This window comes from Lingula anatina, chromosome 10, assembly GCF_051362555.1.
Source record: "Lingula anatina isolate TDL-2025a chromosome 10, LinAna3.0, whole genome shotgun sequence".
NCBI classification, from domain to species: domain Eukaryota; kingdom Metazoa; phylum Brachiopoda; class Lingulata; order Lingulida; family Lingulidae; genus Lingula; species Lingula anatina.
The window spans coordinates 5,132,582-5,157,968 of record NC_141776.1 but is presented as its reverse complement, the minus strand read 5'-3'; the positions used below and the strand labels follow the sequence as shown (position 1 = coordinate 5,157,968).

Here is a 25,387-nt window from a genome sequence, read left to right as displayed (position 1 = left end):
CACAATGCAGCGCCATCATAACACTGTGTAAGTCTCGTTTTCATTATGTGTAGTCCAAATTAAAACGTGTTCTAAAATGAGGCTCAAAAGGAAAAGCTTTCCGCCATGTGACTGACATCCGGGCATCTCACAAAATTTCTCTATAAATAGTGTGATCTAGGTCACGATCATCAGAAGGCTCCTACAGAGCCCTCTGCGAAGAAGTAGTGAAAAGAGTGGGAACTTTATCAACTACTTCTTGTAATAAGTATTATTTAATCAAGTCACCAATATAACAATTCCTTTTGTAGAGGTCCCAGGACCTCATTGATCCCGGGAAAAACGGATTAAGCGACAGATAGTGTCGAGGAAGATCAAATTTGTCCGCACGTCGACATCGTGACGCAAAAGCAAAATGGCGACGGGAGATTCAACTGCTCCGTTGAAAGAATGCAAGAAAGTGCAGTTTGGGATCCTCAGTCCTGATGAAATCGTAGGTTTTTCATGATTAAGATAATAATCCGATCAGATTGTTTTTGGTGGTTGGAACTGATTGCTTTGCATTGGACACGCGAAGAGCGTAGTAGCATGTGTGAACATGACAAAACATGCGGCGCGAATTTGTCAATAACACAATAACATTGTTCAGTGAAATCATGACTGTTTAAAAAGATTGCTGATACATGCAATTTTCATTAAGCATGACCTTCAGTTTGTATTAATGTGGAGACTGATATTTTTGTCACATTCTTTATTTGATAATGATAACGATATTAAATTCAAATACTAAACCCGGCCGGGTTTAGTAATATGAAAATACATCAGATGCACAATATTATGTAATTGATGAAAAATATCTGTATTACCACGAAAAAGTAATATACAACATACATAGAAGGCACGATAAAGTTAAACATTAAACGTATAATGATAAAATTGAGGTATTATCTGGTTCCAAAGTGCAAGCATGAAACATGTCTAAAACTTTTAGTAAAAGAAAAGTAGATATTTTTCCTGGTTGGTGTATGTAATCATGAATGACTTTAGATGTATTAATTTTGTTAGCTCAAAGAAATTTGATACTGTCTTTTGTTTCTGTTTTGGTCAATTTTTTATTTTTAATTTCCCATTTACTAGTACAGTATTTACCCATCTATTCTAGACATCAATTTATTTGGTGATTTTTTCCAACTGACTCTCCCAGAACTAAAATCCCAACAGAATCTCATGGCACTAACATGGCATTACACAGTAATTATTAATATAACTTGCAGTTTCGTGAAACTTGTTATTTTAAAGAATAACCATAAAATAATATACCAAAAATGGTCATTTTGAAATGTAAAATATCTGCAGCATGTTTATTATTTCAAAATTGAATTGTTTTGCATTCTCTACTACAATATTTTTACATGCCAAAACTTGTCGGGGCTAATTTCATTTTTGATTCAAACATTAAATCATAATAATTCTCATCTCTCCAGAGGCGTATGTCCGTGGCGGAGATCAAGTACCCAGAGACCATGGAGGGGGGACGCCCCAAACTGGGAGGTCTTATGGACCCGAGACAGGGAACCACAGACAGAATGTCCAGGTGGGAGAAGTTGGGTGATAGAGAAATCAGTGATTAAAGTGTGACTGAGGATTATGGGGAGGGGGGGGGGGGGGGGTACCTGTGATTGAGTAGTTGGGAGACAGAACTTGAGTGGTATGGGATGAAGGTGCTACTACAATGTTGTTTGAATCATTTAAGTTAATTAAACAAGATGTTTAGCTTTGTAAATGTTTTAAGTGTTAAGAAATATGATTGAGTGCCTCTAAATTATAAACATAGGGTAGTGGAATGCAGGGTGGGGGGGGGGTGTTGGACCACAAGGGTCATGTTGATGCCAAAAGAGGAGTGTCCATGGTGGGAAATAATATTTTGGTATGTTTATCTAATTTCTTCAGTCTATAATTGTTTGACCAGTAATTTCTCTTCTCCTCACCAGGTGTCAGACGTGTGCAGGCAACATGTCCGAGTGCCCAGGTCACTTTGCTCACATCGAGTTGGCCAAGCCCGTCTACCATGTGGGTTTCCTCACCAAGACCATCAAGATCCTCAGATGTGTCTGCTTCTTCTGCTCCAAAATGCTGGTGGATGCAGTAAGTATATCAACCAGATAGAGCTTTCCATTATTATCAGCATTCTCTTTAAGTTTCACGTGGTGCTTGAATTTCCTTGGTGTTAGAATGAAGTTTAAGTTTCATTGTCTGGTGTGTTAAAATGAATATTTGTTGTGGCTTCTGTTGAAAATACCACCCATGAAAATGTTTCTTTTAGACTGTGCTACCACATTAAAGGTACAATTTTAACTTCAAACACAGACGGAAGTGTTTGCTAGCTTATGTTGATAAACTTGTTGCTCCTTATCTTTCGGTAATGAATGGGACATGCTTTTATTTTCAGAACAATCCTAAAATCAAAGAGATCATCGGCAGGTCCAAAGGTCAGCCAAGGAAAAGACTGGCTCACGTTTACGACCTGTGCAAAGGGAAGAATATTTGTGAGGGAGGAGACGAAATGGACAAAGAGCCAGAAGAAGGCGAAGGGGATGCCAAAAAGGTGACCTTTTTTTCTTCAGACTTTTGTAGAGTAGGTAATACTGAAAAAAAAGCAGTTTCTTCTAAAAACTCCGAAACATTTCATTTAGAGGCAGACATTTATTGTAACGTTGAACTTTTTTTTTTTCCTTTGAAAAAAATGTTGATTATTTATGAGATTGGAGTACAAAATACCATGTCTTAAATCTTGATTATGGTTCAACACAAAATTAAAGGCATGGGTGTTTTTAGAGAGTATGAAAGTCAAATGGGAATGCCAAGCCTAAGACAGTTCTTTGAGCTTGACAAATTTGGAAAAATGAATTTTTGAGAAAATAAATTTTTTTGCTTTTCCTGTTTTGTAGGGCCATGGAGGCTGTGGTCGCTACCAGCCTAAAATCCGTCGCATGGGTCTTGAACTCACAGCAGAATGGAAGCATGTCAATGAAGACTCACAGGAGAAGAAAATCAGCCTGTCAGCTGAGCGCGTTCACGAAGTGTTCAAACGCATCTCGGACGAGGAATGCATTATTCTTGGAATGGATCCAAAATTTGCTCGCCCAGACTGGATGGTTGTCACAGTGATGCCCGTGCCTCCCCTGGCTGTGAGGCCGGCAGTGGTCATGCACGGGTCAGCCAGAAATCAGGTAGGAGTGGACAACAGTCCTTAAGGTCCTCTTTCTTTAAGTCTTTAAGATTCTCTACTTTAAAATAAGCAAATCATCAAATTGCAAAAGGACACTATGAATCACGTAGAACCACTTGAGATTTCCACGAGTTCAAACTTTCAGAGCACGATGAATGATATAAGATTTTTAAAATTCAGTGGTATGGTTCAAAAAGTTGAAGCTTGACTTGACCATGTTACAAGGATTTGTAAACACAAGTTTGTGTCGGGTGTATGCTTTTTCAGGTGCTTCGTTATAGGTACCATGATCATTTGCCCTGTGATGTTTAATTATCAATTGACAAAAGAATGATAAAAAGACAAACTCTCTAATTTTTTTCTGAGGGCACTTGGAAAATAAATTTTTACACAGTAATCATGTTCGCTGCTGTACTTGCTGTTTTGGTACTTGATAAGGACTTTGTTATATTTCTCCTACTTTTTAATAACAATTATTGAAATTTTATTTAAAATTTATTCTGAATTGAACTCCTCAGGATGACTTGACCCACAAGCTGGCAGACATAGTGAAAGCCAACAATCAGCTGAGGAAGAATGAACAGAACGGTGCAGCCGCCCACATCATATCTGAGGACACCAAGATGTTACAATATCATGTGTGCACGCTGACAGACAACGAGATGCCAGGGCTGCCAAAGGTATGAAACTTCTCAGCAACAGATACAAAGTACCCGTTTTGTTATTGTTGTTAATTATATTTTATTTATTTATTTATATATATATATTTATTCATTTATTGATTTTTTTGTAGCATACTTTGATAAATACTCAAATTGTATTGGGTTATACTGTCAGATTTTTTGTTTATCCAAATATATGTTTTGAATAAGTTGCTGAAAACAAAGTTTATGGTATATTGTTGAAAATTTTTAGGTGTGTTGTATGAACATTGTCCAAAGTAAAGTATATCTGTGTATGCCAAACTTACATGCTTACACTCACATTCAACAACCCTATGATGAAAAATTATCTTTTGAACACACAGTGATAAGCAAATGCATCTCTAATTTTTTTCACTGAGGGTTGAACTTTATTCAGTTTGGAATACTGGTTTCATATCTCTTGTAGTATTTGTTTTTTTAACTGGTATGTAAAATAGTGTCAAATTTTGTTTGGAAAAGGTGATTTCACTGATACCTGTTTGGTATGTTTTTTAATACAGCAACTACTGTACATGTACAAATGTTACTTATGCTATTATGAGCCATGGCTTATCTTTAGGCCAGCAATGAGTGAGCGAAAGCTGCATTATATGAAACTTACCAAATCTTTACTTTTCCTATAAATAGGCAACACAAAAATCTGGCCGACCTCTAAAATCCATCAAACAACGACTGAAAGGTAAAGAAGGGCGTGTCCGTGGTAACTTGATGGGTAAACGAGTGGACTTCTCTGCTCGTACGGTCATCACACCTGACCCTAACCTGAGGATTGACCAGGTTGGGGTCCCTCGGACCATAGCCCAGAACTTGACCTATCCAGAGATTGTGACACCTTTTAATATTGACCAGTAAGTAGCTGAGATAGGGAGGTTATGAGATTATTATACAGTCATGCAGTTGAGATGATATAAAGTAAAGAGAAATTTTCTTGACTCTGGACTGAAACAAATGAATGCATGAATAGATAATAGATAGGAAAATGAGTAAATAGCTAAATAAGTGAATAAATAAATAAATTAAGGAATAAATGAACGAAAAAAATCAAGACAAAATGTAATTTTTACAGTAATTTATCTGACTCTGAACTAAAGGATCAGACTGAAGGAAAGTATTTGAAATAAGAAAAATTAGTGAAAAAAATTTAAAAAATACAAGTTGTTCACCATGTTATTCTCATTGTGTGCCAGTCTCCAGGAGTTGGTGCGTAGGGGGGACAGTCAGTACCCAGGAGCCAAGTACATCATCCGTGATAACGGGGACAGAATTGACCTGAGATATCACCCTAAACCCAGTGACCTACATCTACAGATAGGATACAAGGTCAGATTTTTAAATAGATTCCAGCACTTTTGTAAACAGACTTAAGGTTGAGATAAAAAAAATTGACATTGTGATCATTTGACAGACATTTAAGTATAGAAATAAGTTTTACAAAGGATACTTGTATAGGTAACCAGTTGCCTATATGTATTCGGAAAAAAATTTTTAAAATTGCACTTCATGAGCATAATTTGTTAAATTGAAGATAATTATTATATGAATAAGTGGATAACAGGAAAATGTCCAAAAATAATTTTAAAAGTAATCTGAAGTATCACACATTTTACACAAAGTTTGCCTTTAGTTTGCGATCTTATCATGGGCCATTCCTCTGTAGGCTCTTTAGATAGTAAGAAGTTTTTGATAGATAAATAACTGAAGGCATGAAATGACACCATATTTCGTTCATGTTTAGGTTGAGCGCCACATGCATGACAACGACATTGTCATTTTCAACAGACAGCCCACACTACATAAAATGTCCATGATGTGTCACAGAGCCAAGATTCTGCCCTGGTCCACCTTCAGGCTTAATCTCAGGTAAGCATGAACACTATTGTGATGATAAGAGGGAGAGTTTGGCAAGTTATTGGAGAGTTTACAGCTTTGGTTGGTTACCTTGGCTGGATGGACACATGACCAAAAGTATTAACATATCCTGCAATCAGGCTTCCCATTCAGATGTGTATATTTCACAAAATGTGCAAAAAAGCAGAACAAGGCAGGATAGAGTGTCCATTAAAAAGAAATACCCCTCACAACTTGCTTTGCTACACCACAAATAGGTGCACAAACACTTGAATTACTGTAATCAAACTCTCAGTGGACAAATTATTATTTTTCTCTCCAGTGTGACAACCCCCTACAATGCTGACTTTGACGGTGATGAGATGAACTTGCACTTGCCGCAGACTGTAGAGACACGGGCAGAGGTCATGTCACTGGCGCTGGTACCCCGTATGATCGTCACGCCCCAGGCTAACAGACCCGTCATGGGTATTGTACAGGACACACTCACTGCTGTGAGGAAGATGACCAAAAGAGATGTTTTTATTGAAAAGGTAAATAAGATTTTTAATAACAGTTTATACTGTGGTGTGGCCATAGTATGATTTTTGTTTTAGCTGAATAGTGTCTTTCAAGAAAAATGTAAATCTGAAGTTGGTTGTAAAACATTTTGAGAAACTTTTCACAATAAAAAGGAAAAGTGTACTAGTATGCATTTAGAATTTAAAAAAATACCTGTTAGAAAAACTAGACCAAAAAATGGCTATTTCTGAGAATTTTGGTTTGATTCTTTCAGTGGTCGTTTTAATCATTAAACAATAAAAATTAAATCTAAAACTGGATTTTTTCCTTCCTGTCAGGCTGACATGATGAAGCTCCTGATGTACCTGCCTTCGTGGAACGGTCGCATGCCCATGCCAGCCATATTGAAACCCAGGCCTCTGTGGACAGGGAAACAGCTCTTCAGTCTCGTCATCCCAGGACGTGTAAATGTGATTCGTACGCACAGCACACATCCAGACGAGGAGGATAATGGTCCATACAAGTGGCTGTCACCTGGTGATACCAAGGTGAGTAGAAGAAAAAACTCAAAGATTTATGTGAAAGAATGAAAGCTAATATCTATAGCAAATACAATGCTTTTAGAAATGATGGAAGGGGAATGCGTATAAAGAAGTATAATAATTATTTTGGGTGGTAGACAATGCAAATTGATGGCAGGGAATAAGCATAGAGAAAAGAAGCAATTATCATTCTTATTCATTATCTTTATATCTTCCAAGTGCCTATAGAACTGACTATGATGATGAATATCTGTTTTAAAACAAAAAGTAAAAAACAAACATATAATTCCTTTTCCCCACATCTTCCAGGTGCTGATAGAAGATGGTGAGTTGATCAGTGGCATCATCTGTAAGAAGACGGTCGGTCCGTCTGCTGGCTCTCTCATCCACATCCTGTTCCTGGAGAATGGCCCCATGGAGGCTGGCCTCTTCTACGGCTACCTTCAGATGGTGGTCAACAACTGGCTACTCATAGAGGGTCACTCCATTGGTATTGGGGACACCATTGCTGACCCCCAGACCTATGTGGACATCCAGACCACTATTAGGAAGGCTAAGGTATGTGGAGTTCTGGTAGTTGTGGTTGGCAGTCTGTAAAATTAACATTGGACCAATACTGAGTGCCATTAAAGTTTAAGCTGGGGTGGTCAAGTTTTGTAAATTTGTTTAGGAACTGGTATACAGCCACCGTTTCTTCTTTGGGTCAGTGGATTCTAAGACCGGTATTTCCTGAAATTCGAGTAGGCGTGAAAGTTATATGCACCCACTGGGTTGTAGAATCCATACTACCATTACAGAAATAAAATTTTAAAAACTTTCTTAGTTTTCTAGTATCACATGCTGGGGGTCATGAACCACTTCTTCATGCATCTTTTATTAGGTATCTTCAAAAACATAGGATTGAATGTCACCTTCTTTCTTAATATCTCTCTTTTTCTCTCCTTCTAGAATGACGTGATAGAAGTGATAGAGAAGGCTCACAATGACGAGTTGGAGCCGACCCCAGGCAACACCCTGAGGCAGACTTTTGAGAACCAAGTCAACAGAATCCTGAACGATGCTCGTGACAAGACTGGAAGCAGTGCCCAGAAATCTCTGTCCGAGTACAACAACTTCAAAGCTATGGTGGTGTCTGGTGCCAAAGGATCCAAAATTAACATCTCACAGGTAACTTTTTAAGGGTTTTGCTTCACAGTTACAATTAAAAGAAAAAGTTGAATTTCAGCAATGGGATTCAATTTGGTAGTATGAAGAATCACACACAAAATGTGCTCAAGGTTAAAGTCAAGTTTTTATGTACAGACACAGATGTGTCTGTACATATTGCCATCACCTGCGTCTGTCGTCGCCGATGGCGATGCCGATGACGATGCCGATGGCGATGCCGGCGCCGTGCACTTTCCTTGTAAACACGATAAGTGGAGGGCAGTTTTACTTTTTGGCTTTATATTTACAGAGCTGATGAATATTCATAAAACGCAGGTCAAGTTCGAAAATCAGCATGATCGGGCCATTATTGTAGAAGTTATGCTGTTTTTTCACTTTTCAGCATATTTTTCACATTTCCTCAGATTCAATTCTTAGGCATGTTAACAGTCTCATTATTAAACTAATAAGATACGTAAAAGTTTTTGTTTGACATTTCCTGCATCTTTACAACATTGTTAGTTGATTTTGTAAAAGTGATGGTAAACTTGTTATCGTGTATTGTGTAATAAAGTTTCAAAAATGGAAATAAACTCATATCATTGCAGTTTGTCAGATTCAATCATTCACTATGTTCAGAATCTCAGAATGGAAGAAATTGGACATTTAACACTGCTCTATTGATATTTTTCCCATCTCATCAATTTTCTTAGTTGATCATATAAAAATAGCAGTAAACTGTTAATTTTGTTTTATGTTAAAAATTGTTAAAAATGGAAAAAAAAAAACATTTTAGAACAGTGCTGTCTTGTTTACATTTTGGCATTTTCAAGTTGTGACTTTGAAGTTCCATGGGCCTGAAGACCTTTGCTAGTCAAATTTTCTGAATATCCATGATACTAATATTTTATTATTAAAAATTGATGGTCATTATGATGTTAAACATTATGTAATATTGCATCAAAATTTGAAAAAAAAACTATTTTGGGCACTGCTCCCATGATGACCATTTAAGAAAAACCATGTCACTTACTGTTCTCAAACAGTACAGTAAATATATATAGATGTGTCTGTACATATTGCCATCACCTGCGTCTGTCGTCCCCGTCATCGCCGGTGCCGGCGCCGTGCACTTTCATTGTAAACACGATAAGTGGAAGGCAGTTTTACTTTTTGGCTTTATATTTACAGAGCTGATGAATATTCATAAAATGCAGGTCAAGTTTGAAAATCAGCATGATCGGGCCATTATTGTAGAAGTTATGCTTTATTTTTCACTTTTCAGCATATATGCAACACTGTAAACACTTTCCAAGGAAAACCATAGGCCTGTTGTCATGAAACTCGCAGGAGTAATCTATCTTACTAAAACGCAGGTCAAGTTAGAAAATCGGCATGATCAGTCCACTATTTTAGTAGTTATGCTTTTTTTTCACTTTTCAGCATATATGCAACACTGTAAACACAATATAAGAAAAACAGATAGGCCAATTGTCATTAAACTCACAGGAGTGGTCAATAGGCCAATTGTCATTAAACTCACAGGAGTGGTCAATCCTGCTAAAACACAGGTTGAGTTAAAAGATCAGCATAATCGGGCCATTATTTTAGAAGTTATGTTGTTTTTTCACATTTCCTCAGATTCAATTCTTAGGCATGTTAAGAGTTTCATTGTTTAATTAATAAGATATTAAAAGTGTTTGTTTGACATTCCCTGCATCTTTACAACATTGTTAGTTGATTTTGTAAAAATGATGGTTAAATTGTTATCGTGTATTGTGTAATAAAGTTTCAAAAATGGAAATAAACTTATATCATTGCAGTTTGTCAGATTCAATCATTCACTATGTTCAGAATCTCAGAATGGAAGAAATTGGACATTTAACACTGCTCTATTGATATTTTTCCCATCTCATCAATTTTCTTAGTTGATTATATAAAAATAGCAGTAAACTGTTAATTTTGTTTTATGTTTAAAAATGTTAAAAATGGAAAAAAAGCGTTTCAGAACAGTGCTGTCTTGTTTACATTTTGGCATTTTCAAGTTGTGACTTTGAAGTTCCATGGGCCTGAAGACCTTTGCTAGTCACATTTTCTAAATATTTATGATACTAATATTTTATTATTAAAAATTGATGGTCATTATGGTGTTAAACATTATGTAATATTGCATCAAAATTTGAAAAAAACCTATTTTGGGCACTGCTCCCATGATGACCATTTAAGAAAAACCATGTCACTTACTGTTCTCAAACTTACAGGAAAGAAACATGGGACTAAAATATAGCTTCAGTAGGCAATGCAATCTGCCAGTTAAACAGTTTTTTTTTTTTTTTTTTTGTGAAAATTTAATTTTTTCACATTTTTACATTTTCAAGGTGTGACTTTTAAGTTCCACAGCTTGAAGACCCATGCTAGTCACATTTTCTGAAAATCCATGATACGTATATTTCATTTTTAAAATTTGACGGTCATTATGCTGTTAACCATTATGTAATATTGCATCAGAATAGAAGAATACACAATTTTGGGTGCTGCTGCTATGATGACCATTATGGGAAAACCATGTTTCTTATGATTGCCAAATGTTCAAAACAGAAACACAGGACTAAAATGCAGCCTGAGTTGAAAAAGCAGTCTAATTGGCTTCTTTTTCTGGAAGTTTTACATTTTCAAAGGGTGAACTTGAACTCCCATGGGCCTGAAGCCTTATGTTTGTAACACATTTTACTTACATTGGTATTACCTGTTGAGCATAATTAAAATTTGATGTTGAATTTGCAGTTTAACATAATGTACTTTTGCATCAGAATTGACAGTAGCCTATTTTATTTCCTGCTTTTTTAGGTGATCATATAAAAATGGCAGTAAACTTTTAATTTTGTTTAATGTAAAAAAAAATTGTTAAAAATGGGGGGAAAAAACATTTCAGAACAGTGCTGTCTTGTTTACATTTTAGCATTTTCAAGTTGTGACTTTGAAGTACCATGGGCCTGAAGACCTTTTCTAGTCACATTTTCTGAATATCCATGATACTAATATTTTATTATTAAAAATTGATGGTCATTATGCTGTTAACCATTATGTAATATTGCATCAGAATAGAAGAAAACACAATTTTGGGTGCTGCTGCCATGATGACCATTATGGGAAAACCATGTTACTTATGATTGCCAAACTTTCAAAAAAGAAATACAGGACTAAAATGCAGCTGGAGTTGGAAAAGCAGTCTAATTGACTTCTTTTTCTGGAAGTTGTACATTTTCAAAGTGTGAACTTGAACTCCCATGGGCCTTATGCTTGTTACACATTTTACTTACATTGGTTTTACCTGTTAAGCACAATTAAAATTTGATGTTGAATTTGCAGTTTAACATAATGTACTTTTGCATCAGAATTGACAGTAGCCTATTTTGTTATTTCCTGCTTTTTGTCTGTACATTTGACAGCTTTGCTGCCTTGTTTTAACAGAGGGCCTTAAAGTTTAAAAAAATTGGTATATATTTACAAAATTGGAAAATCAACACAGACAAAAACTTCCAATATTCATATTACCATCTATCTGGACCAGCGACATTAAAAACAACATCTTTCAGGTCATTGCCTGTGTAGGACAACAGAACGTTGAGGGTAAACGAATCCCGTTTGGCTTCCGCCATCGTACTTTGCCCCATTTTATCAAGGATGATTACGGGCCAGAATCCAGAGGGTTCGTAGAGAACTCGTACCTTGCCGGGCTGACACCTACAGAGTTTTTCTTTCACGCTATGGGAGGTCGTGAGGGGTTGATTGATACTGCTGTCAAAACTGCAGAAACAGGTGAGCACTAGGGGATAGTTCTGTATTTTTTCTTGGACAGAAAATTTCAAAGTTTAGTCCAGTCATTAGCTCCTTATGTTTTTTTTTTTTATTAACTTTTTGAAGTTGGAAAATGCTTAGTGGGTGCCACTACATTTTCAAACAATAGATTTCAAAGTCGAGTTGAAAATGTTTAACATACAATCAGTTTTCATTAAATTATTTATGCATTGATTTATTCTTATGATGGCACTGTGTATCTTAAACATACTACAAAATTGTATTGTTTATTCGCTTGTCTCTCAGGGTATATCCAGCGTCGTCTGATCAAGGCTATGGAGAGTGTCATGGTGCGCTATGACGGCACCCTGAGAAACCAGGTGGACCAGGTGATGCAGCTGAGGTACGGAGAGGATGGTCTGGCTGGGGAGTATGTGGAGTTCCAGTCTCTCCCCTCCCTGAAACCTTCCAACAAGGCCTTTGAGAAGAAGTTCAAATTTGATGTCTCCAATGAGAGGTTTGTACGGCCTTTGTACTGCCAGTGATGTGATCTAAATGACCATGTAGGCTACTGTTGTGACATATTCCTTTGAATCATAGATAAGGCTTACTGGCATAAAATTATGCACTTCATTGCCAAAATCTGAAAACAATTTTCTCCAGCACTACTGTGTGTTTTTTCATCCAGTTCATTGGGTATTGGGAGAAAAAAAATTAAGACAAAATGATTGTGAGTAAAAAATCAGGAAAGTTAAAACATCAGAAGACTGAATCAGATATTACTGAAAATAGAATTTAACTATTTTTGCTCCTCAATTATTTTTCAGAGATCTCCGTAAAACCCTCAGTGAGGAGGTGGTGAAAGACCTCCTGGGTGACGCCCACGCCCTGGCTGAGATGGAGGCGGAATGGGAACAGCTGAAGGAGGACAGAGAGATACTGAGACAGGTTTTTCCAAAGGGAGACAGCAAGGTAAATAATAATTGAACAGCTCAATTACAGGGAAGGATGTACTTTGCTGAGATACAAGCATGTGGAGTGAGAAATCTTGTGTATTAAAAGATGGTGACTAGGTAGTTACTTAAGTATTGATAATACAATGTAAGTTTTCTGTTGGTCAAACAATGGATACTTGAAATGAAAATTGAATATCCACAGATCTTTTTCTAAAGGAAAAACATGTATTTTATTGCTCAGTGGTTCAGTACTTACTAGTTAAACTTTGTGTTATATTTCAGATTGTGCTGCCATGCAACCTGCAAAGACTGTTGTGGAATGCCCAGAAAGTGTTCAGAATTGACAACAGGAAGCCGACCAATCTCCACCCTCTCAAGGTTGTTGAAGGTGAGGTCATTGTTGTGGTCAAAGTCATGGGTTTAAGATTTCATAAAATTGAATCAGAGGAAATTTTACATAGCAAGTATATTGTGAAGAACTGGTGATTGATAATGGTTCTTCTGATATAGAAAACATTTTACAACAGTGGCTGCAGATCCACCACCAGCTTTAACTAATTTTTACGAATCTATATTATGTCAACACTGAACAATAATTGTTCCATTGTTTCATCCTCGTATCATGTCTTACCAGGTATCCGAGAGCTGTCAAAGAAATTCCTTGTTGTAAAAGGAGAGGACAAAATTAGCAAGCAGGCCAACCAGAATGCCACCATATTGATGAACTGCCTGGTGCGGTCTACGCTCTGTGCCAAGAAAGTGACGGGAGAATACAGGCTGTCATCTGAGGCTTTTGATTGGCTGCTGGGAGAGATCAAACATCGCTTTGATCAGGCTATGGTGAGTGGGAATTTTTATATAACTTTAAGGATATTGAACATTTTAAATCCAACGAAGAGCAACAAGAGAAAAGGACTATGTTCATGTTACTTCTGCATAGGATTGTTCTGAGAAAAGCCACAAGATTCGACTCTAGTTGCCAGCAGACATCCAATGACAGTGAACAAATAATCCAGGATAAATGATATGTGATATATTGTAATATTATTTTGGGTAGCAGAATTAATGGGGGCAATTACCATACATTATGTATGATGTACTGTAATTGTAGGTCAACCCAGGAGAAATGGTGGGGGCACTTGTTATGTATAATACATGATATACATTTGTTTTAGGTGAACCCAGGAGAAATGGTGGGGGCACTTGCAGCCCAGTCCCTGGGAGAGCCTGCCACCCAGATGACACTGAACACTTTCCATTACGCTGGTGTCTCGGCCAAGAACGTCACCCTTGGTGTCCCTCGTCTCAAGGAAATCATCAATATCTCCAAGAAACCAAAAACACCGTCTCTGACAGTGTTCTTGATTGGTCAGGCTGCGAGGGATGCTGAGAAAGCCAAGGTAAAATTTCAAAAAGATTTATTTCTGAGGTTCTGTTGAATCATCCTAAATTAGTGATGGAGATTTTTCTGAGGCTTGACAGAAATGGAGGCCTGTAAGTCTTGCAACATCTCAAATTTGAATATAATCTCTTTATCAGAAACCTTTCACAATTTTTCCTTCCAGGATGTGTTGTGCAGACTTGAACACACCACTCTGCGTAAAGTCACGGCAAACACAGCCATTTACTACGACCCAGACCCTCAGAATACCGTGATATCAGAGGACCAGGAGTGGGTCAACGTCTACTACGAGATGCCGGACTTTGACCCCTCTCGTATCTCCCCCTGGCTGCTGCGTATTGAACTGGACCGCAAACGTATGACGGATAAAAAGCTGACCATGGAGGCCATATCTGAGAAAATAACAGCAGGTAGGGTAGACTGACACTCTCTCTCTTTCTCTCTTTCTCTCTCTCTGTCTCTCTTTGTGTGTGTGTGAGTGTGTTAAGTAAGAATGTGTGCAATTGCATGGTGTTTTAAGAGCATTATTGTAATATGAAGAACTTGAATCAAGAGTGGAGGGTGATTAATAATATGAATATTTCAGTATTCTAATTGAAAACAAGTGTACAGAAATTAGCTCTGTACATCTTTAATATGAATTTTGAAAAAAGATCATAACCACTAACTCAAGCAGCCAGCTTAGAAAGTGGGTAGTGGAGAGCTTTTAATTGTACCACCAGCGTTAGCGCTGGCGGTACACATGGTTTTAGTCCCGTCCGGATCGTTCCGCCGGCTCCTGCGGCTCCGCCGGACGACTACCGTTACCGCTTCTCCTCCTAGACGGTAAGGGCCCCCATACCCATCTCTTGGATTTAGGTCACCTATAATCTCAACTCGTTCCACGTAAAATTTGGGCTTTGTCGGTATTGGGGTCTAGGTGTGGCACTCATTGCAATGCACCCTTGTCTAAAAATGGCTAAATTAAATGCTAATTATCTACCCTACGGATGGAATTATGGGAAAAATTTCTACAGACGGCTTTCCAAAAGTCATATGTGTAGATTTCAAGTATGCCCTTGGATTTGACCTTTGACCTTTATTTCAAGGTCAAATGGGCCAAAATTTTCAAAAAAATTAATTTTTTTACGAAAAAAAAAATTATTTGCCCTGTTATTCAGACACCACACAGACTTAACCAATAATATTATTGGAAGTTGTTACCCTTCAGGTCATCTTTCATCTCCATGAATTTGGGGTCAATCGGTGCATTTTCACAGGAGTAGCGGCCATAAGATACCGAAACTGAAAACTGTCTCTAATTCGGGAACCGTTAACGCTAGAGACCCATTCTTTTTTGCATTTTGTAGAGCATGTAAAGCCCAACACTGGAGGTGGTCTCCGTTTTTTTGTATTCCATAGGGTTTTCGAGTTACGCTGTATCAAAAAGTACATATTGGTGGTGAAAGCAAAATGTGCAGTACGGTAATGGATAATAGATTTTGAACTCCAGAAAAAAAATATATAAGGCTTGGCAAAGTAGACAACTTGTGGTCAAAAATGACATTATTTCATCAAATTTGAACTTCTGGAACTTCAGAGCACCTCCCATTTCAAGAATTTTGACCAAAATGACCTTTTCTTTATTTTAATTAATTTTTTTCTGTAGGAAATTTATGGCACATTATGGTAACTCTAAAATTATAACATTTAGTCCCTTATATCTCCAAAACTGGCAGAGATAGGTCCATAGTTACTATTGAAGTTGAATAGGAAGTCATATACTGTCAATCTTACTGTGACCTTGAAATTGACCTTTGACCTACTTTTCACCATGAACTGAACTTTGCAAATTTTGCTTCCCTTTTATCTCCAAAACTGGCAGAGATAGGTCCATAGTTACTATTGAACTTGAATAGGAAGTCATATACTGGCAATCTAAATGTGACCTTAAAATTGACCTTTGACCTACTTTTCACCATGAATTGAACTTTGCAAATTTTGGTTCCCTTTTATCTCCAAAACTGGCAGAGATAGGTCCATAGTTTCTATTGAACTTGAATAGGAAGTCATATACTGGCAATCTTACTGTGACCTTAAAATTGACCTTTGACCTACTTTTCACCATGAACTGAACTTTGCAAATTTTGCTTCCCTTTTATCTCCAAAACTGGCAGAGATAGGTCCATAGTTACTATTGAACTTGAATAGGAAGTCATATACTGGCAATCTAAATGTGACCATAAAATTGACCTTTGACCTACTTTTCACCATGAATTGAACTTTGCAAATTTTGCTTCCCTTTTATCTCCAAAACTGGCAGAGATAGGTCCATAGTTTCTATTGAACTTGAATAGGAAGTCGTATACTGGCAATCTAAATGTGACCTTAAAATTGACCTTTGACCTACTTTTCACCATGAACTGAAATTTGCAAATTTTGCTTCCCTTTTATCTCCAAAACTGGCAGAGATAGGTCCATAGTTACTATTGAACTTGAATAGGAAGTCATATACTGGCAATCTAAATGTGACCTTAAAATTGACCTTTGACCTACTTTTCACCATGAATTGAACTCTGCTAATTTCTTTCTCTTTTAACTCCAAACCTGGCAGAGATAGGTCCATAATTACTATTGAAGTTGAATAGGAAGTCATATACTGGCAATCTATATGTGACCTTGAAATTGACCTTTGAACTACTTTTCACCATGAACTGAACTTTGCAAATTTTGCTTCCCTTTTTTCTCCAAAACTGGCTGAGATAGGTCCATAATTATTATAGAACTTGAATAGGAAGTCATATACTGGCAATCTAAATGTGACCTTAAAATTGACCTTTGACCTACTTTTCACCATGAACTGAACTTTGCGAATTTTGCTTCCCTTTTAACTCTCCAAACTGAACTCTCCAGAGTAACGCTGTATCAAAAAGTACATTGGTGGTGAAAGCAAAATGTGCAGTACGGTAATGGATAATAAATTTTGAACTCCAGAAAAATAAAACATAAGGCTTGGCAAAGCAGACAACTCGTGGTCAAAAATGACATTATATCATCAAATTTGAACATCTCGAACTTCAGAACACCTCCCATTTCAAGAATTTTGACCAAAATGACCTTTTCTTTATTTTAATTAATTTTTTCTGTAGGAAATTTATGGCACATTATGGTAACTCCAAAATTATAACATTTAGTCCCTTATATCTCCAAAACTGGCAGAGATAGGTCCATAGTTACTATTGAAGTTGAATAGGAAGTCATATACTGGCAATCTTACTGTGACCTTGAAATTGACCTTTGACCTACTTTTCACCGTGAACTGAACTTTGCAAATTTTGCTTCCCTTTTATCTCCAAAACTGGCAGAGATAGGTCCATAGTTACTATTGAAGTTGAATAGGAAGTCATATACTGGCAATCTAAATGTGACCTTAAAATTGACCTTTGACCTACTTTTCACCATGAACTGAACTTTGCAAATTTTGGTTTCCTTTTATCTCCAAAACTGGCAGAGATAGGTCCATAGTTACTATTGAACTTGAATAGGAAGTCATATACTGGCAATCTAAATGTGACCTTGAAATTGACCTTTGACCTACTTTTCACCATGAACTGAACTTTGCAAATTTTGCTTCCCTTTTATCTCCAAAACTGGCAGAGATAGGTCCATAGTTGCTATTGAACTTGAATAGGAAGTCATATATTGGCAATCTGAATGTGACCTTAAAATTGACCTTTGACCTACTTTTCACCATGAACTGAACTTTGCAAATTTTGCTTCCCTTTTATCTCCAAAGTTATGCTGTATCAAAAAGTACATATTGGTGGTGAAAGCAAAATGTGCAGTACGGTAATGGATAATAAATTTTGAACTACGGAAAAATAAAACATAAGGCTTGGCAAAGCAGACAACTTGTGGTCAAAAATGACATTATTTCATCAAATTTGAACATCTGGAACTTCGGAGCACCTCCCATTTCAAGAATTTTGACCAAAATGACCTTTTCTTTATTTTAATTAATTAATTTAACCTTTTCTTTATTTTAATTAATTAATTTATTTTAATTAATTTCTTCTGTAGGAATATTATTTCATCAAATTTGAACATCTGGAACTTCGGAGCACCTCCCATTTCAAGAATTTTGACCAAAATGACCTTTTCTTTATTTTAATTAATTTCTTCTGTAGGAAATTTATAGCACATTATGGTAACTCCAAAATTATAACATTTAGTCCCTTATTTCTCCAAAACTGGCAGAGATAAATCCATAATTTCTATTGAACTTGAATATGAAGTCATATACTGGCAATCTAAATGTGACCTTGAAATTGACCTTTGACCTACTTTTCACCATAAACTGAACTTTGCAAATTTTGCTTCCCTTTTATCTCCAAAACTGGCAGAGATAGGTCCATAGTTACTATTGAAGTTGAATAGGAAGTCATATACTGGCAATTTACTGTGACCTTGAAATTGACCTTTGACCTACCTTACGATGAACTTAACTTTGATTGTACCATTTTTAGTCATATACATTTTTTGCATATTTTGAAAATTTTTGTTGGTTGCATTTTTACAGCTTGTCAAGCACAAGACTGGTGGCTGTGTCCCTTATTTTGTGTATGTGGGGGTCTATACGAATGCGCTTGCTCCAGCTGGTGGTACAATATTCGGAGGCGGTATCGCCTCTCTGATCCTCTAGTTAAACCCATGGGTTGATATATTGGTCTTTCATCTTTCAGGCTTTGGTGATGATCTCAACTGCATCTTCAACGATGACAACGCAGAGAAGTTGGTTCTGCGTATTCGTATTATGAACTCAGACGGGCAGAAGTTTGACGAGGAGGAAGAGGTGGTGGACAAGATGGACGACGATGTGTTCCTGCGATGCATTGAGTCCAACATGTTAACAGACATGACCCTGCAGGGAATAGAGCAGATATCTAAGGTAAAAGATTGGGAGTCCATACAACCCCCCCCCCCTCCCCTTCCAACAGGCATGTACACACACATACTCACACAGGCACCTCCCTTTGATGTTGATATGGATTCTAATTGTAAAATGTTTTTTCTTCATTGGAAAATAATTTAATTCAGACTGTTATCTCAAATAGAGATGAGGTTTTTTCTTCAGTTGTATGTTTTAAAATTGATTATTTATTTATTATTTTAAAAAATTGTTTTGTTCAAAAATAAAGAAAATTCTCTGGAGGGGATTGTTTCCTTTCTTGTCTAGCATTATCTATACAGGGATGAGATTTTTGTGACTGTCGACAGATTTCCAAGTTTTTGGGAGCCAAAAATATGATTGGCTTAGGAGACCCCCTTGGACCCCAGGCCATATTTTCCGACTTTTTCTCGAAATGGCAGTCTCATCCTTGTATCTACCAAATCCCTCATTATAATATGAAGCACCTGCTGTAATGATACACCATGTTTCCACTCCTAGGTGTACATGCATCTGCCCACCACTGATGACAAGAAGCGTATTACAATCACAGAGGAAGGGGAGTTTAAGGCAATAGCAGAGTGGATCCTGGAGACAGACGGGACCAGCCTGATGAAGGTGCTCAGTGAACGAGACGTTGACCCTGTGCGGACGACTTCCAATGACATCGTGGAGATCTTCTCTGTAAGTATGCTGTCTTGAGGTGTTAAAGGCAGAATTGGTCTTTTTAAGAAAATATGAGATGTGAAATCATAAGGGATTTTTATTGAAGTATAAAGTTTTGCTCCTGCATTGAGTTTTAAACATCTGATTCAAGTAAATATTGTTTGGAATATTATAGTGTTTTAGAAGTGTTTTGCTTAAATTAATAGGTTATAAAATTTAAATGGCTATAAACGATGAAGATTGATGAAAATTGATATTTTTAATCAAGTTTTAGTTTCTTATTAAACTTTTAGCTATATATATATATATATATATATATATATATATATATATATATATATATATATATATTGATCAATACATTATTTATTTTTGTAAGTTATATCCTATTCTGATTCTTATTTTAGGTCCTTGGTATTGAAGCGGTGCGTAAAGCCATCGAGAAGGAAATGAACCACGTGATCTCCTTTGACGGCTCCTACGTGAACTATCGTCACTTGGCGCTGTTGTGTGATGTCATGACAGCCAAGGGCCATCTTATGGCCATCACACGTCATGGCATCAACAGACAAGATACTGGAGCTCTGGCCAGGTGCTCTTTTGAAGAGACGGTGAGTACCGTGATTTTGGTAAAATGAATTTTCCTCCTTCTGGTGGATTCTTTCATAATATGTGTGCGAGGGGGTGTTGCACATTCAAGTATTTTGATTGTATAAAATATTTAGTTATGGGGAAGAAAGGCAGAGGGTGTAGAAGTGGGCTTTTTTTTTTTTTTTTTTTTTTTCTGTTTAGTGGAGACAGTTTGTTCAGTACTGTTAAAGAATTTTACCCCCTCTGATGGATTACCCCCTATGGTGAATGTAATATGACAGCAAAGGTATTCTGATCTCCTCCCCAGGTGGACGTACTGATGGAGGCCGCAGCACATGCCGAGTTCGACCCCATGAAGGGTGTGTCTGAGTGTATCATGCTTGGACAGCTGGGAAAAATCGGAACAGGATCCTTTGACCTCCTCCTGGATGCTGAGAAGTGTAAAGCTGGCATGGAAATTCCTACCAATGTGGGTGGAGGAATGATGGGGCCTGGTAAGTTACTGGTTTTATAGTGGAAATGTTGAATTGAAAAGTACAGGGAAACCCTTGGTTCTGTTATGTATGATCCATTTCTGATGAAAGATAATTACTTCCAACTACTGCATTATGTTCTGTAATATGTTTAAAATTGAAAAGAAAACTAAACCATATTTAACAAATTTTTATGGAATTTTTTTTTTTGCCTGGCACAAGTTCCTTTACAAGCAACAACTCGTATTCCTGGGTTGTGATACATGATTAAGTTCCTTTACAAGCAACAACTCGACCTCCTGGGTTGTGATACATGATTAAGTTCTTTTACAAGCAACAACTCGACCTCCTGGGTTGTGATACACCCCATTTCCATAGATTAGATCGACCTACTTTAGATCGACCTAACTCCCTGGGGGTTCACGCTAAATAGCTGTCAGCCGGGCGGACACGAAAGTTAATTACCCCCTTACAGCTTGTAGTAGGCGGGGACGGACACTTAAGGGGGATTATCTGACAGTAATCTAGTGAGACTCCCTGCGGTGATAGATCAATCTAAAGTTGTGGGAATAGACCCATACATGATTCTACCCTCAACATAATTTCATCTTAAAAGTTCTATGTACCACATATTACATTCTATCCACAGGCGCAGGAACAGGTATGTTTTTCGGTTCCGCTGGCAGTCCCACCAGCGCCATGTCTCCCGCCATGACACCTTGGGCCCAGGGGGCGACACCGTCATACGGAGCGTGGTCACCAGGAATAGGCAGTGGGATGACACCAGGGGCAGCTGGGTTTTCACCCTCGGCCCATAGTGATGCTAGCGGCTTCAGTCCTGGGTACAGCCCAGCATGGTCTCCGCAGCCATCATCGCCAGGTTCGCCCATCAGTCCTTACATTCCCAGCCCTGCTGGAGCAATGTCGCCGAGCTACTCGCCTGCGTCACCGTCATATATTCCAAGCTCGCCAGCGATGACTCCACAGAGTCCAAGTTACTCTCCAACTAGTCCGAGCTATTCACCATCAAGCCCAGGTTATTCACCAACGTCGCCAACATACAGTCCAACATCGCCAAGCTACTCACCAACGAGTCCATCGTACAGCCCAACATCGCCATCATACAGCCCGACTAGCCCTAGTTATTCACCCACAAGCCCAAGTTACAGCCCGACAAGTCCTAGTTACTCGCCCACGTCACCAAGTTACTCTCCAACCAGTCCAAGTTACAGTCCAACTTCGCCCTCATACAGCCCTACCAGCCCATCATATTCTCCAACCTCACCGAGTTACTCTCCAACCTCACCTAGTTACTCTCCAACCAGCCCCTCCTACAGCCCCACCAGCCCCAGCTATTCACCCACTTCTCCAAGTTACTCTCCAACATCTCCAAGCTATTCTCCAACTTCACCCAGTTATTCTCCTACCTCCCCATCTTATTCTCCAACAAGTCCTTCTTACTCCCCATCCAGCCCATCCTACAGCCCAAGCTCGCCAAGTTACTCTCCAACCAGTCCTTCTTACTCTCCAAGCAGCCCTTCATACTCTCCAAGCAGCCCGAAGTTCAGCCCAGCCAGTCCTTCTTATTCTCCAACCTCCCCCTCATATTCTCCCAGCTCGCCTCAGTACTCTCCCAGTTCTCCACAGTACACTCCCACCTCACCCAAGTACTCTCCAACCAGCCCCTCATACTCTCCAACCTCCCCCAAGTATTCCCCTGCCTCTCCAACGTACACCCCGACAAGCCCCAAATACACTCCAACTTCACCTGAATACAGCCCAAGCTCACCACAGTACAGCCCCAGCTCTCCAAAATATTCCCCCGCAAGTCCAACCTATTCTCCAACCTCTCCTAAGTACTCTCCTGCCAGCCCTACGTACTCTCCAACCAGCCCCAAGTACTCTCCAACCAGTCCAACATACTCTCCAACTTCCCCCAAATACACGCCCACTAGCCCTACTTACACGCCTACCAGTCCTACTTATACACCAGACGATGACCAGGATAAGGATTAAGAACTGCTGGATCCTACTGACCAACACGTCGGTCATCTTGTGTTATGTTATCACTGGCACTGCTTTGGTTTTGCTAAGTTCGACAGAACAGGATCTAGGCAGAGGAGAACTGGACATTCTGTTTGAACTTGATACTTGTCGGTGGTTGTGAATAACCATTTGAAGTGGAACATTTTTTTTTTTTTGATAAAAAAAAATGCTGCTTTGAGAAGTACTCAAAACGTGATGGACTCTTGCAAAAGGAATAAGTTGCATGGATTTTGAGTGCTTCACAGAAAACAGGACTAGACAGTGTAAATATGCAGATGGGCACGTGATGAGGAGGCTAAATGGCCCAGTGCCTAGCACGACAAGGTCGTTTTTAGATATCTATTTCAGTTGATTTAAATTGGCTGTGCATTTGGAACTGAAGTTGAGTTAACAAACTTCATGAAATGAATTTTTCAGCAAGGGAGGACCGTTTATTATTCTTCATACTGAACTGAGCTGTGTATATTGCTTGAGTTACAATGTATATATTTTGTATTCAGTATGTTGAGAGCAACTTTGGTATAGTCATTTGAGGAATGAAAATTATGTACTGATTTTCTTTGGAAAAAAGTGGTGATATATATATATAACATTAAATAAAAACACCAGGACCTGAGTGAATTATATTTTATTATAATACATGATCTGGTGAAAGGCAATAAAAGTGCATTATTTTGAGGACAAAGGATATGTATGCTTTTCTTTTAGAAGACACTAGATATGGTAGTTACTCAGTGAATGAAACTATTTTGATTTTTACGTCTTGATATGTTTCGTTTCAAGCAGTTGAAGTGATTTTTTTTTCTGAAAAAAAAAAAGAGTTGGATACTTGTTACTGATGAAACTTGAGCAGAATAAATTGAAACAGGTGTGTGAAATGTGTAAATAATTACCGTACCACAGCAGGAGAAGTTTAAAATCACATTTGAAGTGTAAAATTATTGTGTTGTAGACGATGAGACAACCGGCGTGAAACTTCCGCTGAAGACGGGAAATCACTAGTTTTTAAAGTTCACATAGCTATCACACTTAAGTTCTTGTTCTTCGTATATAATCAAAAACTAATAAGATCATTTATGTGGTTTATATTTAAGAAAGTTGAACTTGGGTATGTCTTAATTGTTTAATGAAGAGAACTCGAACAGCACACTTGTCTCCGGATTTGCTCGTCTTCAAGCTTGTAATGAACAGCAGCAGTGCCAGTGTGGTTTCCATCCTTAGTTTTTTTCGTAATTGTAAATCTTATTTATACGAGGAAATGATATATTTGTAAATAACCTCTATTTAAGTGATCGACCATGTACATAGTACAAGTAGAAGCTTTAAAAAAAGGTTGTTACAAAAATGTATTCTGTAGCATGAGTATTTGACAATGGGGAATGCGCGGTTTGGTTTTAGAGATTCTAAGAAAAAGTTTTTGTCGCCTGAAGTGGTAATGTCATAAATTGTCAGTACCTTTGTATTACATTATGTTTGTAAAATGATGAAAAAGATTGTACATAAAATCTCAATAAAAAAGGAAAAGCATATTCTTTGTTTTTGATGAAAGTAGGGTAAATAAAATAGTCGGACAGAATGGATATGTAAAGAGGAAAGATAGTCGAAACGGTATTCAAGATAACATCTCTACGTGTAAAGAATAATCAAGTATGACCGAACTTATGCCAATAATTATTTGCCGTTATCTCGTTTAAAAAGTACTTACAATTTTAGTTATAATAATCGAAAAGTCGATTCCTTTAAGTGAAAAAGTATCAGCAACCACAAAGTGCACCATTTTTCATCTAGTAAAAACTGGCGCATTTGTGCCTTGTGGTTTTGAAATGAATATATTGCATCCCAGTACAAAGAGGGTCATAAATCAGAGTACGTATGGCAGGTTCTGGGAAGTACTACACACCACAGCTAACACCCCAAAATTGAGTTTTTATCCCCCCAGAAAGAACAGCAAAAACTGGCCAACTAGAAGTTTTGGGGTTAAAATGGACTTTATTGCTTCCCAACACGAAGAAAGGTCAATAAACCAGAGGTACATGTAGCATGACAGGTTCTTTTTAATAGAACATAGCAACCACATCAAAATTGAGGTTTACTTCTATAGAAAGGATTTAACCATTTCATTGTACAATTAACATTCACAATATAATTACAGAGGAATTAATCACTAAAGAAATATTGATGTTTTGATGTCTTCACTAGTTTTTTCGACATGGCCATTCAAGACATCAACGTCCGGTTAAAATCCATACAGAAGGAATGAGATGTACGAAAATGATTAACAGATTATGATATAATCACATGTGAATTCAAAACATCTAATTATAACCTGGGAACAATCGCCTCAATTGATTGATTTTCAATGTGCAAACATCGTAGTTTAAAAGAAAAGTTATGACAAATGTTAAAAATAGCATTACAAGCGAGGGTTTTATAATTGTGTGCGCAAAATTGATAAAAAGGGCTTTATTCAAATAGCCACAGCAGGAAAATCACCAAAACGTGTTCTGTTTTACTTGTTAAAGGAGATATTGAATGAATAGGAAGCTCTGTTGAATTGGAATTTGATCTTCCTTTCTATA

General features: G+C 37.6%; 1 protein-coding gene across 1 annotated transcript; it reads left to right on the top strand.

Annotated features, from left to right (window-relative positions):
* The first annotated feature begins 157 nt into the window (after positions 1-157).
* On the top strand, positions 158-24,332 carry LOC106167031 (DNA-directed RNA polymerase II subunit RPB1). The gene is made up of 25 exons (XM_086997068.1): positions 158-472; positions 1,464-1,573; positions 1,971-2,124; positions 2,429-2,584; positions 2,928-3,209; positions 3,727-3,888; positions 4,540-4,760; positions 5,100-5,232; positions 5,648-5,772; positions 6,083-6,293; positions 6,600-6,809; positions 7,113-7,361; positions 7,752-7,970; positions 11,546-11,768; positions 12,054-12,264; positions 12,575-12,719; positions 12,986-13,091; positions 13,338-13,543; positions 13,879-14,103; positions 14,269-14,515; positions 18,827-19,032; positions 19,534-19,716; positions 20,106-20,309; positions 20,597-20,783; positions 21,412-24,332. The coding sequence occupies exons 1-25, from the start codon at positions 395-397 to the stop codon at positions 22,776-22,778; spliced, it is 5,820 nt and encodes a 1,939-aa protein (XP_086853194.1). The 5' UTR covers positions 158-394; the 3' UTR covers positions 22,779-24,332.
* The last annotated feature ends 1,055 nt before the right edge of the window (positions 24,333-25,387 follow it).

What these genes read in the sequence shown, in the direction of transcription:
- LOC106167031 (XM_086997068.1), top strand. Translation starts at nt 395, where the DNA reads ATGGCGACGGGAGATTCAACTGCTCCGTTGAAAGAATGCAAGAAAGTG. An exon ending in GCGAAGGGGATGCCAAAAAG is followed by an intron (nt 2,585 to 2,927) that starts GTGACCTTTTTT and finishes CCTGTTTTGTAG; the next exon opens with GGCCATGGAGGCTGTGGTCG. An exon ending in ACATCGTGGAGATCTTCTCT is followed by an intron (nt 19,717 to 20,105) that starts GTAAGTATGCTG and finishes TTCTTATTTTAG; the next exon opens with GTCCTTGGTATTGAAGCGGT.